Raw genomic sequence first — 15,127 nt, 5'->3', positions numbered from 1 at the left:
CACTGCTCAACATGTCGTTAATTATCAAATCATCTGAAGATTCCTCACAGCAACGTGCTGCTTTGATTTGTCTGTTGTGTCTAATGTAAAGTAGCTTTATTTTGAAAAGACAAAGCTTGAACTAGTTTGTGTTAAATTGTTTGGGTGCAGGAAACGTGAGCTGCTGAATGAACCTTTGTTTGTTTGTTTGTTTGAACACAACTTGTCTAATAATCGAATTCAAACAGAACCTGAAACTCATTTTCTCAGAGGAAGTTTGTTTGTCATCAACTCCTACAGGCTCCAGGATGTTTGTTTATCTTTAACATTACAAAATAGACATTTTTCCAATTATGTTTTCACCATTTTCTTAGAAAATAATTCATGAATCTTGTTGAAAGGAAATGAGACATTCAGGAGACTGTATCTGTGAGTGTGTTTGATTTGGATCCAAACTCAAATCTGGATCCAGTGGATTTAGATGTTTCACAAACTGATAACTAGCAGCGTTGTGTAGATGAGATCGTGGTTCAGCAGAGAATCCACATGTTCTATGAATCTTCAGTTGTGTTACAGATTCCAGGGCCTGTTGGGCCTCGGATGGAGGTTTGATCTCGACTCAGAAACGTTCTCATTCGTCAATAATCCTGTGTGTCTCCATTTTGTTTCCTTGTGAAGTTGTGTTGCAGTGATGTGATGTGACAAGGTGGGGATGGGGGTGGGGGGGGGGGGGGGTGGGGGGGGGGGGGGGGTGACATGGGCCTCATGTCTGAACTCAAACCAGGATCTGAAAGTCAGATGATCCTGAAATCATGTTTTCAACTGATCTCACTTCAAACTGATTCTAATATGGATCCTCGGGCTTTGATCTGTTTACACATCGACCCTCGTGTTTGTGTCTGTTTGTGATCGTCCTGTCCGTCAAACATCTGTCCTCTGTAAACGTTCTGCATAACAATCAGATCTGACTTCACTTCTTCGTGATGATTCCAAAGCTGCAGATGTAAACCTGATGTTATTCAACCGAAACAAAACCCGAACCTTCAAACTTCTTCCTCAGTGACCTCGAGCGTTGACCCCGTGGTGGTGACGTGGGCGTCAAGCTGCAGGACGGAGATGTCCTCTGAGACGAGTTTGGACGTTTCCTCTCGCCGCTGACGAGCTGCAGCAGCTTCACTGTGAGCTTCACTCTGAGCTTCACTCTGAGCTTCTCTCTGGACACAGACTGGAGGCTCTGGAGCAGACGACTGGGAGTCTGGGACGTGGGGAGGCCCGGTTTCTCTCTGCCTTTTCCTTTTCGCCCGAGCTGGCACCGGAATGGACTTGTAGGCAGGAAAAGAGAAACTGGGGGAAAACTAATGATGAAGAAGTCGACTCTATCCCTGCGCCTTCATTAAATACATGGAAAGAGCGAGAGCAGCACATCTGGATTCAATCTGCTTCCCTTTGATGGCATCAAGTGTTCTTTTCCCAGATCAGGGGCTGGAAGCTACGGGATGTCGACTGTGGCAGCTCGGAGCCCAGAGTCCACTGCTGCCATCTGAATGCACGAACCCCCCCCCCCCCCCCCCCCCCCACCCATCCCCCCCCACCCGTCACCCCCCATCACCTCCACCATCCAACTCCCTCCTTCAGCCCCCCCGCCCCCCCCTCCGCCCTAACCCAGCTCAGCAGCAGCTCAGTACCAAGAAGACTTTACTTTTCCTTCTTCTCTTCACAGGGAAACTTTTTTCAGAATGTTGAAAAAGAAAAATATGACCCAGAAAATCCTCTCTGGTCGGAGAGCGGCTCCAGATCCTTCTGGTTTGTGTTCGGGTGAAACAAAGTAAAGGTTGTGAGCCGTCATCGGGAGTCACGACTCGTTCCAGGCGTCCAGAGAGGGGGTTTCCTTCTGCTCTGAGGTCTGTGAAGAACCTGACTGGTCTGTTCATCTGAGTCTGGATCGCGACCCGCTGGGACATCACCTCACGTCCTCTCTCTGGGATCAGGACCGAGCTTCATCTGACGTCAGCCACACGCTATTAGCTTGATTAGCTCAACCAGCTCAGCTAGCAGGCTCATGTTGCTCTATTTGTAACAGAGCGACTCCCTCGTTTCCAACATGTCTGCCTGAACCAGTCCCACAGCACCACTGGTCCCAGTCGTCTTCAAACAGGCGAGTCCACATGTCCACATTGTCTTCCCACTCAGCTCAAAGGTCCAATGAGGAGACTCGTTAAGCTGCTGTGATTGGACGCTCAGTTTGAATCTGAACAAACTGAGCAACGTTAATGAAACTTCAGTGAAGTCAAGAGAAGCTGCAGAGACAGACGGCTTCAGAAACCAGTCAAACCAGTGACACTCTCCTCTGTGGCCTCAGAGACGTTTCACTCATTTAACCATCATCAAAAGATCCACTGACCTACGGGGGGGGGGGGAATACTGATTCACTTTAGCTCTTTAAAGAATGTTGCTTTGACAGTTTGGTCTCATGTGGACCAAGTGTGGTCAGAGCTGATGGTTACACACCCCCCCCCCCCCACACACACACACTCATTAACGGTCTGAATAGGAGGATGAGGTTTTGTGGGGGGGGGGGCACAGGCGATGGGGGCCTGTGAAACGTCAGACACAGTATGAAGGCATCGCCACGTAATTGTGGGTCTTCCATTAGTGTGTAAGAGTGTGTGTCCACCCTCTGCAGGGAGAGAGAGAGAGAGACACACACACTCACACACAGGGGGAGGGAGAGAGAGAGAGAGAGAGAGAGAGAGAGAGAGAGAGACCCACACAGAGGGAGAGAGAGAGAGAGAGGGAGACCCACACAGAGGGAGAGAGAGAGAGGTGCGGCACTAACGTCCAGCCTCTTCTCCTCTAAGCTGCGGTGGAACGAACTTTACGCGCACACGGAGCTTCGCGCATCTGGTCACCATCATCATCTTCATCATCATCATCATCATCCTCGGCAGCAGCAGCAGCGCGTCCTGCTCAGAAGTGAGTCCACCAGAGAAGGAACGCAGCTCTTCCTCTCCTCCTCCTCCTCTTCTCCTCCTCCTCTGGAACCTCCCGTGTCGGACCCGCAGGAGGAAGAGGAGCCGCTTCGTGGAGAACCCGCTGCCGCGCTCCGCTCCATGGATTGATTGGTTTTGTTCTGGAGACGCAGACGAGGAGACAGAAGTTTGCAGAAGTTTGTTCGCGCCTCGGCTCCGCTGCTGGTCTGGATTTGAACACGAAGACCCGGGTCTGGTCTGTGGACGCGCTGCGGTCCTGCACGCACGGATCTACTCGCTTCTTCTTCTTCTTCTTCTTGTGTGTCCGTGTTTCGCGCAGTCCCCTCTTGCGTCATGACTTCTAGCTACGCGCACGTGATGGACCGGAACCGCCTGGAGAGTCCGATCACGTCCAACCTGGACACGCTGCAGGCCAAGAAGAACTTCTCCGTCAGCCACCTGCTGGATCTGGAGGAGGCCGGGGAGATGGTGGGCGGCCAGGCCGACGAGGGCGTCGGGGAGGCGGGGAGGAGTATGCTGGAGTCCCCGGGGCTGACGAGCGGAAGCGACACGACCCAGCAGGAGAGTAAGTGACCGACCGAGGCCGAACCCGGAGTGAGACCGGATCTCATGATGAATGTGTGTAGATCAGGTCTGTGCGTGGTGAAGCTCCATCTTCTCACCTGGATGGATCAGCCCCCCCCCTCCAAACAGCCATTAATTAACCAGTAACAGTGTGGTGTCACTTTGGGGCTGACGGTCAAACCGCTCGTCCCCCTGAACCACGAGCTTTCAAACGCGTGAACACACTAAACACGAGGCCGCGCTTTTATTCGACGGCTGCGCCTCGTGCGCGTGAGTTCAGCGACTCGCGTGTGAAATGAATATTAATAAAAGCGACGGTTCGGGTTCTCAGAGGAAACGAGGCCGGGTTGCGTGAGTTCCGAGGCGGCTGCTGATCCCAGAGCAGCCGCTGGAGGTGAGGGACCCCCGAGGTGACGCGAGGGGAACCGAACCGAGCAGAACGTAGAACCCACGAGAGGAAGACTCGGGTGATGAAGAGCAGAAGGTCCAGAAGGAGCCGCTCCTCGGACTCCGTGTTATTGTTGGTTTTGAAACGCGCAGCAGGAAGTTCGGGTCACGTCGTTAATCTTCTCGGTTCTTCTCGACCTGTCACAGTCCTTCACAACACCGGAGCCGAGTCGTTCGTCATCATTAGCGCGCGAGTCTCAAGTCACGAGGTCGAACCTCAGAAAATCTTTAATCAGTAGAAACAACTTCCCTCTTTTATTGTGAAGGTTCATTACATCAGTACAAGATGTTACTGAATTACGCAATCTGTGTTTTTATTTTCCGTTATTGACGTTAAAGCAACATTTTAATTTAATTTGTACTAAAATCCACCAACAAATACAAATAAATGTTTATTGATTCCAGATGAAATAAAAGGACATTTTATTATGAAACAGAAGAAATTATCAACTTTGATATTTTATTCTTGTAGAATCAATAATCGCTGCTCTGCACTTATGACTTTGGACATTAATGAACTTTGGCTGATTGCTGCTAATGAGCTTCATCCACATGTTGGTCTCATCAGGAGGATGAAGATGATGAAGATGATGAAGAAGAAGCGGCTCTGATCGAATAGTTTGAATTATCAACAGACAGATTTGAATCAGAAACTTCCTGAACCTAAAGAAAAAAAGAAAAAAACATTCCGGAGATTTAAAATATAATTTACTTAAATTTCTGTTTGGATTTTATTTAGATTTAATTTCGTCCACCTCGGAAAATTCACTGAATTCGAGTTTTACTATTTATTTATTAAATGTAATTTAACTGAAGATCAGCGTGTTGAGTCAAACCTGAAGAGACGAATTTCTACTGTCCAGCAATAAAGCTTTCTTAATTTAAATTTAATTTGGAAGAAATAAAGGTTAAAAGAAATATTTAAATTCTATACTTTGATTTTGTTCTGCTTCTAAAAGTGATATTTAAGTCAAAATAACTTAACAGTAATTTAACAATAATAATAACTGTATTATATTTAATACGTCAGAATAATCACGTTACGGTTTTCATTTCACCTCTTTCTCCTGTTTGGTGATAAATTAATGTTTATCACCAAATGTTTGTTTCAGGATAATGTTTGAGGCTCGATTTGCGTTTTCAGCTGCAGTTTAACTTCTCTGCTCTTTTTTTATCTTCCAATAAAAACTAAATTGCAGATTAATAAAAAAAAACATCAAGACTCAAACTGAGAAAATAAAAAGTTTCAGAGATTTGTGGTATAATAAATGAATTTAAAAAAGGGTCATAAACCAAACAGCAGGAACATCATTTATTTAAAATAAATGATTGAATTTGAATTTCAGGCTCTGGGGATTTACTTTCGTATTTTCTCCTTTTCCTCAAATAATTTTAATTTACTACTTTAAAGGCTTTATATTAAATTATATAACAGGTAGAAACTCAATGTGCTTATTTAAACGGAATAAAACAGCAACACATCGACCTGAAGAAGAATAACCTTTAAATAAAATACAAGAAAGTTAAAGTTCATATCATCACTTTTAAAAAAGATAAATCATGAGATAAATCTGAGGAACCAAAATCAGCTTTTTAGCCTGAATATATATTAAAGATTTCCCGAAAGAGAAGAAAAATAAATCTTGTTGCTTTTATTTTGTGAGAAACTGAACATTTCTTTTTTTCAGCTAATTTAAAAATTCTCGTCTGAAATAGTCCGAAGAAGAAAATTACTTTTCACTTCAAGTGTTCACGTGTTAGAAGATTCATTTTAATTAAAGGTCAAAGGGTAAAAAGATTATGAAGCTCGGCAGTTCTTAGATTTACGCCCGATCACTTTGAACCTGAACGCATCGCTAACTCAACAGTCTTAAAAAACTAAGATTTATTTATTTTATACTCAAGTCTTTTAATTTAAATTTAATTTAATATATTTTATAAACTTCACTCAGGTTAAAGATAGAAAACTGTTTCCACCTTTAATCCACTGGAAATGGTCTTAAATAAGATTTTCATAATGTTCCCTCTGACTTGTGTCTGTGTGTCTATAACATATTACAATAAAGACAGGTATTATAATTATAAAGAAAGATTTACAGCATAAAGACAGAATGAAAATATACAGGAAGAATAAAGAGACAAAATGAAAAGAAAAGAGATTTTATTCATCTCTTATAAAATTCATTAAATAATAACAAACGTTTATTTTTCATCAAATTATGTGAAATAATCAAACTTTTCACCAATTTCCTGTAAAAATACTGAATAAAGTAAAAAAAACCTTCAAATGAAATTAACTTGAAATCAGATATTTTAAACACAAGTTAATAAAAGTACAGATTTTAGTTCAGAGACAAAACGATGGAAACATCCATCATTTCATTTTCAATCTGTTTATACTTGTTGACTCTGAGCTGCCTCCTGATTGGCTGAGACGGTGGAGGGAGTGTGGGGGGGTCTCATTAGACCCCATGTTGACAGCAAAACAAACAGCAATGACACACACATACACACAGACGCACACACACACACACACTTTTTCATGGAGAAGATGCTGCAGTGTGTGTGTGTGTCTGTGTGTTTGTGTAGTAAAGGTTTTGTGTTGTGGTTGTTAAGCATTAAAATCTCGATCATGTGACCGGTCACATGTCTGAGTCGACCTGAGATCTTCAGCTCGTCTCAGCTCCAGAAAATGTATTTTAATATGAATTATTATCACATAAACTTTAAATCTCTTCAGCCTCAGACTCCGTCGTCCTCAGGATATTTGTCTTTTCTCCATTCGCTGAAGAAAAACATGAGATTTGAGGCAAAGCTGCAGAAAATATAATAAGTTAAATTAATATAATAAGAAAATGATTCCTGGGTCCTGACGACACGTTTTCACTTCCATAATAAATCTTATTAAAAAAACAAACACATGATGCTGCCAAGCAAAAAATATATATTTATATTAGACGTTAAAATAATTAATTTGTCTTCAGTTTGACTAAATATCAACAAATGAAGAAGACGATTTAACGTGTTTCACAAACAACCTCAGTGAAAACAAGTGAGAAGAAACACACGAGACAGGAAGCAATGATTCTAGATGTTGTGTTGTAATAACAACCAAACGGTTCCAAAACAGAACCAGCGACAGACACACACACACACACACACACACACACACACACACACACACACACACACACACACACACACACGGACACATATAATTTAAAACCATCTGTAGACGTGAAAATATGAATGAACAGCTTCTTAAAGTGTGAATACTCAAAAGACGAGTGTAAATGTACTGAGGTGTGTGTGTGTGTGTGTGTGTGTGTGTGTGTGTGTGTGTTTATGTGTGTGTGTATGCGTGCGTTAGGCATGAACATGGATGAGCACATTCTGTTTTCTTTTCTCTCTCCTCTGTTAAAGTGTTATTTCGTGGTTTCGTTGTTGCCACAAGGCTCCAACATACACACACTCTCACACTCACACACCCACACACATACTCACACTCACAGACACACACACACTGATCTTGAGGGTGTTTCACAGCAGATTTAATTTGATATCATCTTTTTGGATGAAGAGATTTTGTTTGTTTGCTCACTAGTGTTTTTGTTTATTAGTGAAGCTGTTTGTTATTGAGGCTGTTTGTGTGCGTGTGTGTGTGTTTGTGTGTCATTGTGGCTGTTTGTGTGTTTGTGTGTTATCGAGGTGGTAGATCAGGGAACGCGTGTTTTGTCTTTGAGTTGAGTTCGGTTTCTGATGAATTAACAATTATCAATAACAATACCTTTTATTTATTTGTTTTACTCTCTGTGATGGAGAATAATTGTTTTTGAAGAGCGCTGCCATGAATTAATTATTCTTTTTTATTCTTTTTATTCCAACCTCAAAGTGTCCAACTCTTTGAAGTGGGAGGACCGTCCCTTTAAGACGAGACGTGTTCCTGTATGTCTTTGTTATTTCTGTCTTTAATTGATCGTGTGGTCGAGAGAGGAATAATGAGAACAGAGAGAGAGAGAGAGGAAGATAGAGAGAGAGAAGACAGAGGGAGAGAGAGAGAGAGAGAGGACAGAGAGAGAGAGAGGGAGAGAGAGAGGACAGAGAGAGAGAGAGGACAGATCTCCATCAGGTAGGAAACGTCTTCATTCAGCCGTGTTATGAAGAACCTCTTCTAACCTGTGAGTCTGAGCTCTGGAGCTTCGATGGAGGAACTCCATGTTTTCGTTTGTCCTCACAGATGAAAAGTAAAATGGCGACTGTAGGTTTCTCCTTGTTCCTCAGCCCCGTCTCCCATGTGAGGGACAAGTCATGTAACGTTATGAAGTATTTTATAACTTAAACTTGTCGCTGTGAGATGTTTCAAATATGAACATTGATTTATTTAGTTTTTTTTGGTAAAGAAACGAAGCAGGATTTAAAATCATGAAATTACAAATCAAACGATACAAATCCAGAAGAAGCTTCTTCCTGGTCGTGGTTCTTAGACCTGGATGAACGTCCGGGTGCTGAAGGTGAACGTGAGGAGGTTCCTCAGCCTGAAGCAGGAGGAACCTACGAGTCCATGTTATTAAACTGTGATGAGTCCCGACACGGAGCTTTGAACCTCTTACTTCTTCATTTGTTTCCCTCCAGCAAAGAGAATCACATCTGAAGCTAAACACCGAAGCACCTGTGGGCAGAGCTGCACTTTGCTTCACCCGCACGGAGCTTTAACCTGATCTCCTCTTCCTCTGCAGATGAACAGATGAACACGGAGGAGAAGAAGAAGAGGAAGCAGCGCAGGAACAGGACCACGTTCAACAGCAGCCAGCTGCAGGCTCTGGAGCGCGTGTTCGAGAGGACGCACTACCCCGACGCCTTCGTCCGCGAGGACCTGGCCCGCCGGGTCAACCTCACCGAGGCCCGAGTCCAGGTGAGAGCCCCCCCCCCCCCCCCAGCAGCAGGGATCTGATCTCATCACCTGTTGATCAGACAGGAAGTAGCACTCACATGGAGCGGTCACTGTGGTCGAGACCCGAGGACGTTAAACTACAGAGACACGTAAATGAAGATGTTTTAATAAACGAGAAACACAAGAACTGGTTGTACCTGGTGAGATATTAATGATCTCATCCCGTCTCCTCAAAAGATCACTTTTAAATTCACTACATCCACTTTTATTATTTTATTTTTATTATATTTTGTATTTGCATCAAATCACACCCACTCCTACACATCAGGCCTCTGATAGGTCAGATATCACGTGTCCTTCACGTCCTCCTGGTGTCCTCTGAACCCGTCCTCTCACTGGTCCTCCTGGGAGCAGCAGCAGGTTTCATGTCCACGCAGCGTCTGGTGGACGAGTGGACGAGTGGACGTCTCACAGCAGAGACCACAGCCCGCGAGCAGCTGGTCCCCAGAGGACGTGATTGGATCTGATCAGAAAAGTGGACGTAATGACGTCTCATTTCCTCAGTGGTTTACAGATCGCTGATACACACACACACACACACACACACACACACACACACACACACACACACACACACATTCAGTGAGTTTCGTGTCTCAGACGATCACATGATGATGATTCATGATTCCAGTTCCGGCAGCGACACCATGATTGACAGCTGAGACTGACTCCTGATTGGTTTAGAGCCCGTTCCCCCCGCCCCCCCCCCCCCCCCCATTCACTGCTGCACAGACTCTGGCTCCGACTGCACAAGATGGCAGCGTCTGTTGGTGTCTGTGATACTCTCGGCTTCGTCTGTGGAGGAAGTGGAGACTCGTCGTCCATCTTTACTCACAGTCTGGGCTTCAATAAAAACTAGAGCGCCATCTAGTGGCCGTGCATGTTTGTGTTTATGACCTTTAAACTGTAAACATGGAAGAAACTCTGAGATAAACTGTGGAACCAGGAAGTTCTACCTGACAACACCAGGTCGCTGGTGTCAAACAGAGAACTGGGACGTGTCCTGCAGGTCGATGTGGATCTCTAACGTCCTCTCCGTTTCTCTGGCGTCTCTTTAATCAGCGCAGTGAAAGTATTTGTTCTGTGGGCAGCGTGGGGGGGGGGTGGGGGGGGGAGAGGAAACAGTGATGATGGAGAGAAGCAGCACATCTGTGATTAATGTGAAGCAGAGAGCGATGCAGGAACCCTTTGATAAAAGAGACTTCGGGTCCATTCCTGAGGGCGAGCGTCAGCGGACAGCGAGCCCCCCCCCCCCCCCCCCGAGCGCTCGCAGCTTCTAATAATGGATTTGATTTCACCACAACATAACCCCCCCCCCCCCCCCCCCCCCCGAGGAAGGAGAGAGGGAGGAGAGATGTTTTGAAGAAGCGAGAGACGGCAGAAAGACTGAAAAGCTTCTGCTCTGTTAGATTCTGTTTTAAATGATTTTCACGAGCTTGTGTCGGTGAAACCGGACAAATCCTCAAACACGACCTGAAGAACAGAACTGATTGGTTCTCATCATGTCATGTGATGGTGTGACATCACCAATGACAAACACAATGGAGACAAAGAGGAAACAACAGGATCAGACTTTAATCATCGTTTCTGTCAAATAAGAATATGACACATGTCTCCGCCCCTTTGTCCCAAACATGTCTTCTGTGTGTGATGATCATGTGATGATCGTAGTGTCTGAATGTTCACGTTGTTCACGTTGTTCACGATGTTCACGATGTTCCTTCTCTCTGGCTCCAGGTCTGGTTCCAGAACAGGAGAGCTAAGTTCCGTAGGAATGAGCGCGCCATGCTGGCCAGCAAGAACGCCTCGCTGCTCAAGTCCTACTCCGGGGACGTGACGGCGGTGGAGCAGCCGATCGTACCACGCCCTGCACCGCGCCCTAACGACTACCTGTCCTGGGGCAGCGCCGCCCCCTACAGGTAGAGTCCACACTCACATCCCCCAGCTACCTGACCTGCACTTCACATCAACACTCTGAACTGCACCATGAACACAGATGGATGGATAGAGAGAGAGATAGAAAGATAGAGAGAGATAGAAAGATAGAGAGAGAGAGAGAGATAGATACATTTTAATAGAAATAAATTACAGAAAGATCTGAAAATACTAGAAGGAGAAAGAAAGAAAGAAAGAAACTGATTCTCATGTGTATTAAAAAAACACAAGCTGATACCACAATAACTGCATGTGAACACACAACCACACAAACACACACACACACACACTCTCTCTCTTATTGTTTCATTTCCTCTTCTTCTACCTGCTCATGTTCTTCATTCTTGGCTCGCTCGTCTTCATCTCCTCTGATCCACCTGGACTCGAACTGACCCTCGGTCATGAGCCGCAGGTCGTTGGACCATCTGTGCCGCAGCGTCTCCTCCACCTGCACACGCACACGTGAACACGCCTTGAACACGTGTGAGTGCACGTGTGAGTGCACGTGTGAGTGCACGAGAGGAAGAGGCTGGAGGTTTTCTTTATTATCAACAAATCTGAAAACTCACAGGGAACGACTGGTTGGAGAAACACGAGTCACACAGACAGGAAGTGACCACACAGACAGGAAGTGACCACACAGACAGGAAGTGACCACACGTCGCCGGCTCCAGTCTTTTGAGGAGATTTGTTGATAATAAGAAAAATGTAGACGATGTCGACTGATCTTTAAAATCTGTTCAATCTGTTCTGTTCACTTTCTGTCTGTAAGTTCACGAGCTGAACGTCTGGTTCTTCATCAGAACGTTTATTCTCATGTTTTTATTCTTTACTCGTCTCTTTGCTGCTTGAACACAAACTGACCTGAGACCCGTAGCTGTGAATAATCTCACTCTCTTCAAATATTTAATAATAGAAGTATTTCTTATATATATTTAGAATTTTAAAAATCCAAAAATGTTGTTAAGTAAAGATACAATAAGAGTATTTGGGCTATTTTGAATAAAATAAATATGACGACCATGTGGAGCTGATGAGACAAAACATCAAGGATTTTTTTATTTATGAAACTTAAACCAAAGTTTAACTTAACAAGATTTGAACTCAGAGAACGACTGAACTTCTCAAATTCACCATCGAACAAAACACGGAGACTTAATAACTAAATTAAATTATTATCAAAATGTCAGATTCAATTTCTGTTTAAGTGAAATTAATTCTCATATCAGAAAAACAAGTGTTTCCAGTGAGTCTGTTTTTTATTGCATGATTTTTTTACTTTTAGGTTTAAACTCAAACTTTAATACAACAAGTGAAAAACACAAAATGACTCCTTCAGTCTTCTGTGTTTTATATTTAACAGAAATTTCAGTGACAAAGTATTTTAAGGTTTAACTTCGATCATAACGTGAATTTAATTAAGAGTTGTCACGTTTGATTTTTGAATTTTGTCCTCGTGGACGATGGAACTCACTGAAGCTCAGTCACAGTTTGTGTTAATGAATAAAATGTGATTTTAGCATCACAGTGTTTTATTTTGTAGAATCTGTAAAGAATTCTATTCTGAGTCAAAGAGACATCGTTAGACATTTTAAAATGTGATGATGCTTATGTCCATAAAGCATCTGTCTCTGTTCAATGCTTCATATCTGAGCTTTAATGTCCCGAAGCAGATGTAAACACTGAAGTCCCCGATCAGATCACAAGTGTCTTCTGTCCTCCTGTGTCTCCGAGCTGGACTCGTCCCTCTGTCCCTTTGCTTCACTTCAGAAAACTCTCTCTCCTCACTCACACTAATCGTGTTGAATCCAAACAGCCTGTCCTCTGAGCGTGGACAGATCCCGTGACCTCTCTGACGAGGTGATAATGTGAAAACAAACCGTATTAAATCCGGCGTTGACCCCGTGACCCCTCGCTGCTCCACTGCAGCAGATCATGACCGCGGCCCGGAGACGCAGCTCGGCCGGGGACACGTCCTCTGACTCTGGTTACATCGTGATTTACAGTAAACCTCCGTCATGAGACTCGGTATGAAATGTCCCTCGACGCTCAGTGCGGGACGCAGGGCGGCGGGGGGGCCTCTGTTGTGTGACTCCTGCTATGTGACTCTAACACTTGTGTGTATTATCCTAAAGCTGGTATCCGATGCCGGAGGGGGGGCCAGTCCGAGTACCACAGAAGATGCTGCCCTCAGAGAACAAGTACGCTTCCACTTTACTACGTCTCCTCCGTCTGTAAAGAAAGTTCATCTGCTCAAAACTCTGATTACTAATGTCTTCTGATTATATTTATCTGACTTCATTTGTTCATTTTTACTTAAATAGAGTTTTTTTTAATAGTTTTTATTGTGTTTGTCTTTTAATAACTTTAACAGTGTTTTTAAATCTCTGGACTTTTCACCTCTCGTCCTGAAGAAACCTGTAAAACACTCGAGAAGAGACAAACACGTCCAGTTAGAAGTGGACTCGGCTCCTGTTGTACAAACACATATAATATAATATATATATATATATATATATATTATATTATAAACAAGTGGTTTCTCTTCTGTTTTCTGCCGTTAACCAGCAGAAGCTTAAAAGATGTTTGAGATGTAGAATCTGTCGTTTTAAAACCATTTGATGAATCTTCACACAATGATAATGAAATGGAAAGTTTTTCTAAATTCTTCTTTCAATGACCACATTTAAAAAAATATATATATATATCTTGACCATGTCATGTGAAAATAACAGAAAGAGATGATTAATGTGCAGAAGTCCAACTCATCAATGAGTGAATTAAAGCGAGAGGAGAAAATAAACATCTTCCCTCATCTACCAAATATCTGCACAAATCTATGATTGATGCTGTTTCAAGCTTAAACAGGTAAAATAAAATAATTATTAATTTACACAGAAATAACTGAATCGAGTAAAAAGAGATTAAACAATTAGGACTAAAGACACAAAGCATGAAGATTATAATTATTTTATTTACTTTATTAATTAATTTAATTCTAAAGAAGATTCAAAGAAAAGAAAAGTTTTCTCCAGGATGGTGAATTAAGAACAGAATCACAAACAGAATTTAAACTGAACCTGAATCTTTAACCCTTCATGTTCTGATGAGTTCAAATCCCTGTTGACGTGTCTCTGTGTGTTTGTCCTGGTTTGAATCTCAAGGCTCCTTCTCTTCTTTCCTCAGCCTCAGCTTCAGGTGACGTAACCTTCTCGCCTCTTTTCCTCTCGTCTCTCAGCACCATGGCCACCTACCCGCCCACCTGCTCCAACACCAACACGTCCCAGGGAATGAACATGGCCAACAGCATCGCCAACCTGCGGCTCAAAGCCAAGGAATACAGCTTGAACCAGGTGCCCACGGTCAACTGAGAGGAGGAGGGGGAGGCGAGGGGACGCGGGCCCCCCACGGCCGGACGCCGTCTCCGGGATGAGCATCATCTCACGTGACCTGGAGGGCGGAGCCTCCCCTCCTCCCTGATGGAGCCACTTGGCGTTCTACTCCACTTGTACCTGAAGGACACCACGCGGTGGCGGGAGTCTGTCCCTTGTCTCTCGTCCCGGGCGCCACTGAACTCTTTGTCTAAAGGCGTCTTGTTTGGAAGTTGTAGCTGAATATCTGCGTAGTTTTACTTTTGTGATTGTGACTGAGACGGAGGCGAGTTTCCCAAAGATCTTTTCCTTTTCTACCCAGAGGTCTTTGCATCGCCTGAGACTCATGGACGGACACGTGGATTTGTCTTTGTCCGTCTGCGGTGGAGATAAAGACTCAAACTGGGATCAACAACTCTCTTTTATCATTTTCTTTTTTAAATCAACAACAAAGCGACAAGAACTTTCTGACATTTATGCAAACTTTTTTTAAATAGTTGTTTTTTCACATTTCTTTCCATGTTATACCACTGACAGTCAAACAGTTTCATATAATAGTCCAATATAAAGGAGAAGCTAATGTATTTCTGATCCAAAACCAGAAGATTCTCCTCATTTCCTATGATAATCCTTTATCTGTAACAGAATAAAAACTTGTATATGAATAAAATGCATTTCAAGCAGTGCAGCCGCTCAGTTTAAAGAGTTTTTACTTCCCCAGTTTGTGTCCTCGAACAAACTCTGCCTGGATCTTTACGCCTGGAAGACTTGTGACGAATCATAAGACAAATATACGACCAGGCCGAAACTCTGCTTCAGGAACTAAGAGAAATAAGTATGTTTATGGTTCAGACCATTTGGAAAGCAAAATGATCCGGACCTCGTGCACG

General features: G+C 43.6%; 1 protein-coding gene across 3 annotated transcripts; it reads left to right on the top strand.

Moving 5' to 3' along the window:
- The first annotated feature begins 2,829 nt into the window (after window positions 1-2,829).
- prrx1b (paired related homeobox 1b) lies at window positions 2,830-14,878 on the top strand. Of its 3 annotated transcripts, none has more exons than XM_053430918.1 (5): window positions 2,830-3,534; window positions 8,717-8,892; window positions 10,669-10,850; window positions 13,002-13,067; window positions 14,105-14,878. In XM_053430918.1, exons 1-5 carry the CDS (start codon window positions 3,303-3,305, stop codon window positions 14,235-14,237), a joined length of 789 nt encoding a protein of 262 aa, XP_053286893.1. In that variant the 5' UTR covers window positions 2,830-3,302; the 3' UTR covers window positions 14,238-14,878. The 3 variants fall into 3 exon arrangements, with proteins under 3 accessions (XP_053286893.1, XP_053286895.1, XP_053286894.1); XM_053430920.1 differs by having other exon boundaries at window positions 13,002-13,061; window positions 14,103-14,251; XM_053430919.1 differs by lacking the exon at window positions 13,002-13,067.
- Window positions 14,879-15,127: the final 249 nt, after the last annotated feature.

This window comes from Pleuronectes platessa, chromosome 9 (assembly GCF_947347685.1).
Source record: "Pleuronectes platessa chromosome 9, fPlePla1.1, whole genome shotgun sequence".
Lineage (NCBI taxonomy): Eukaryota > Metazoa > Chordata > Actinopteri > Pleuronectiformes > Pleuronectidae > Pleuronectes > Pleuronectes platessa.
This window is presented reverse-complemented; position numbering and strand designations above follow the sequence as displayed.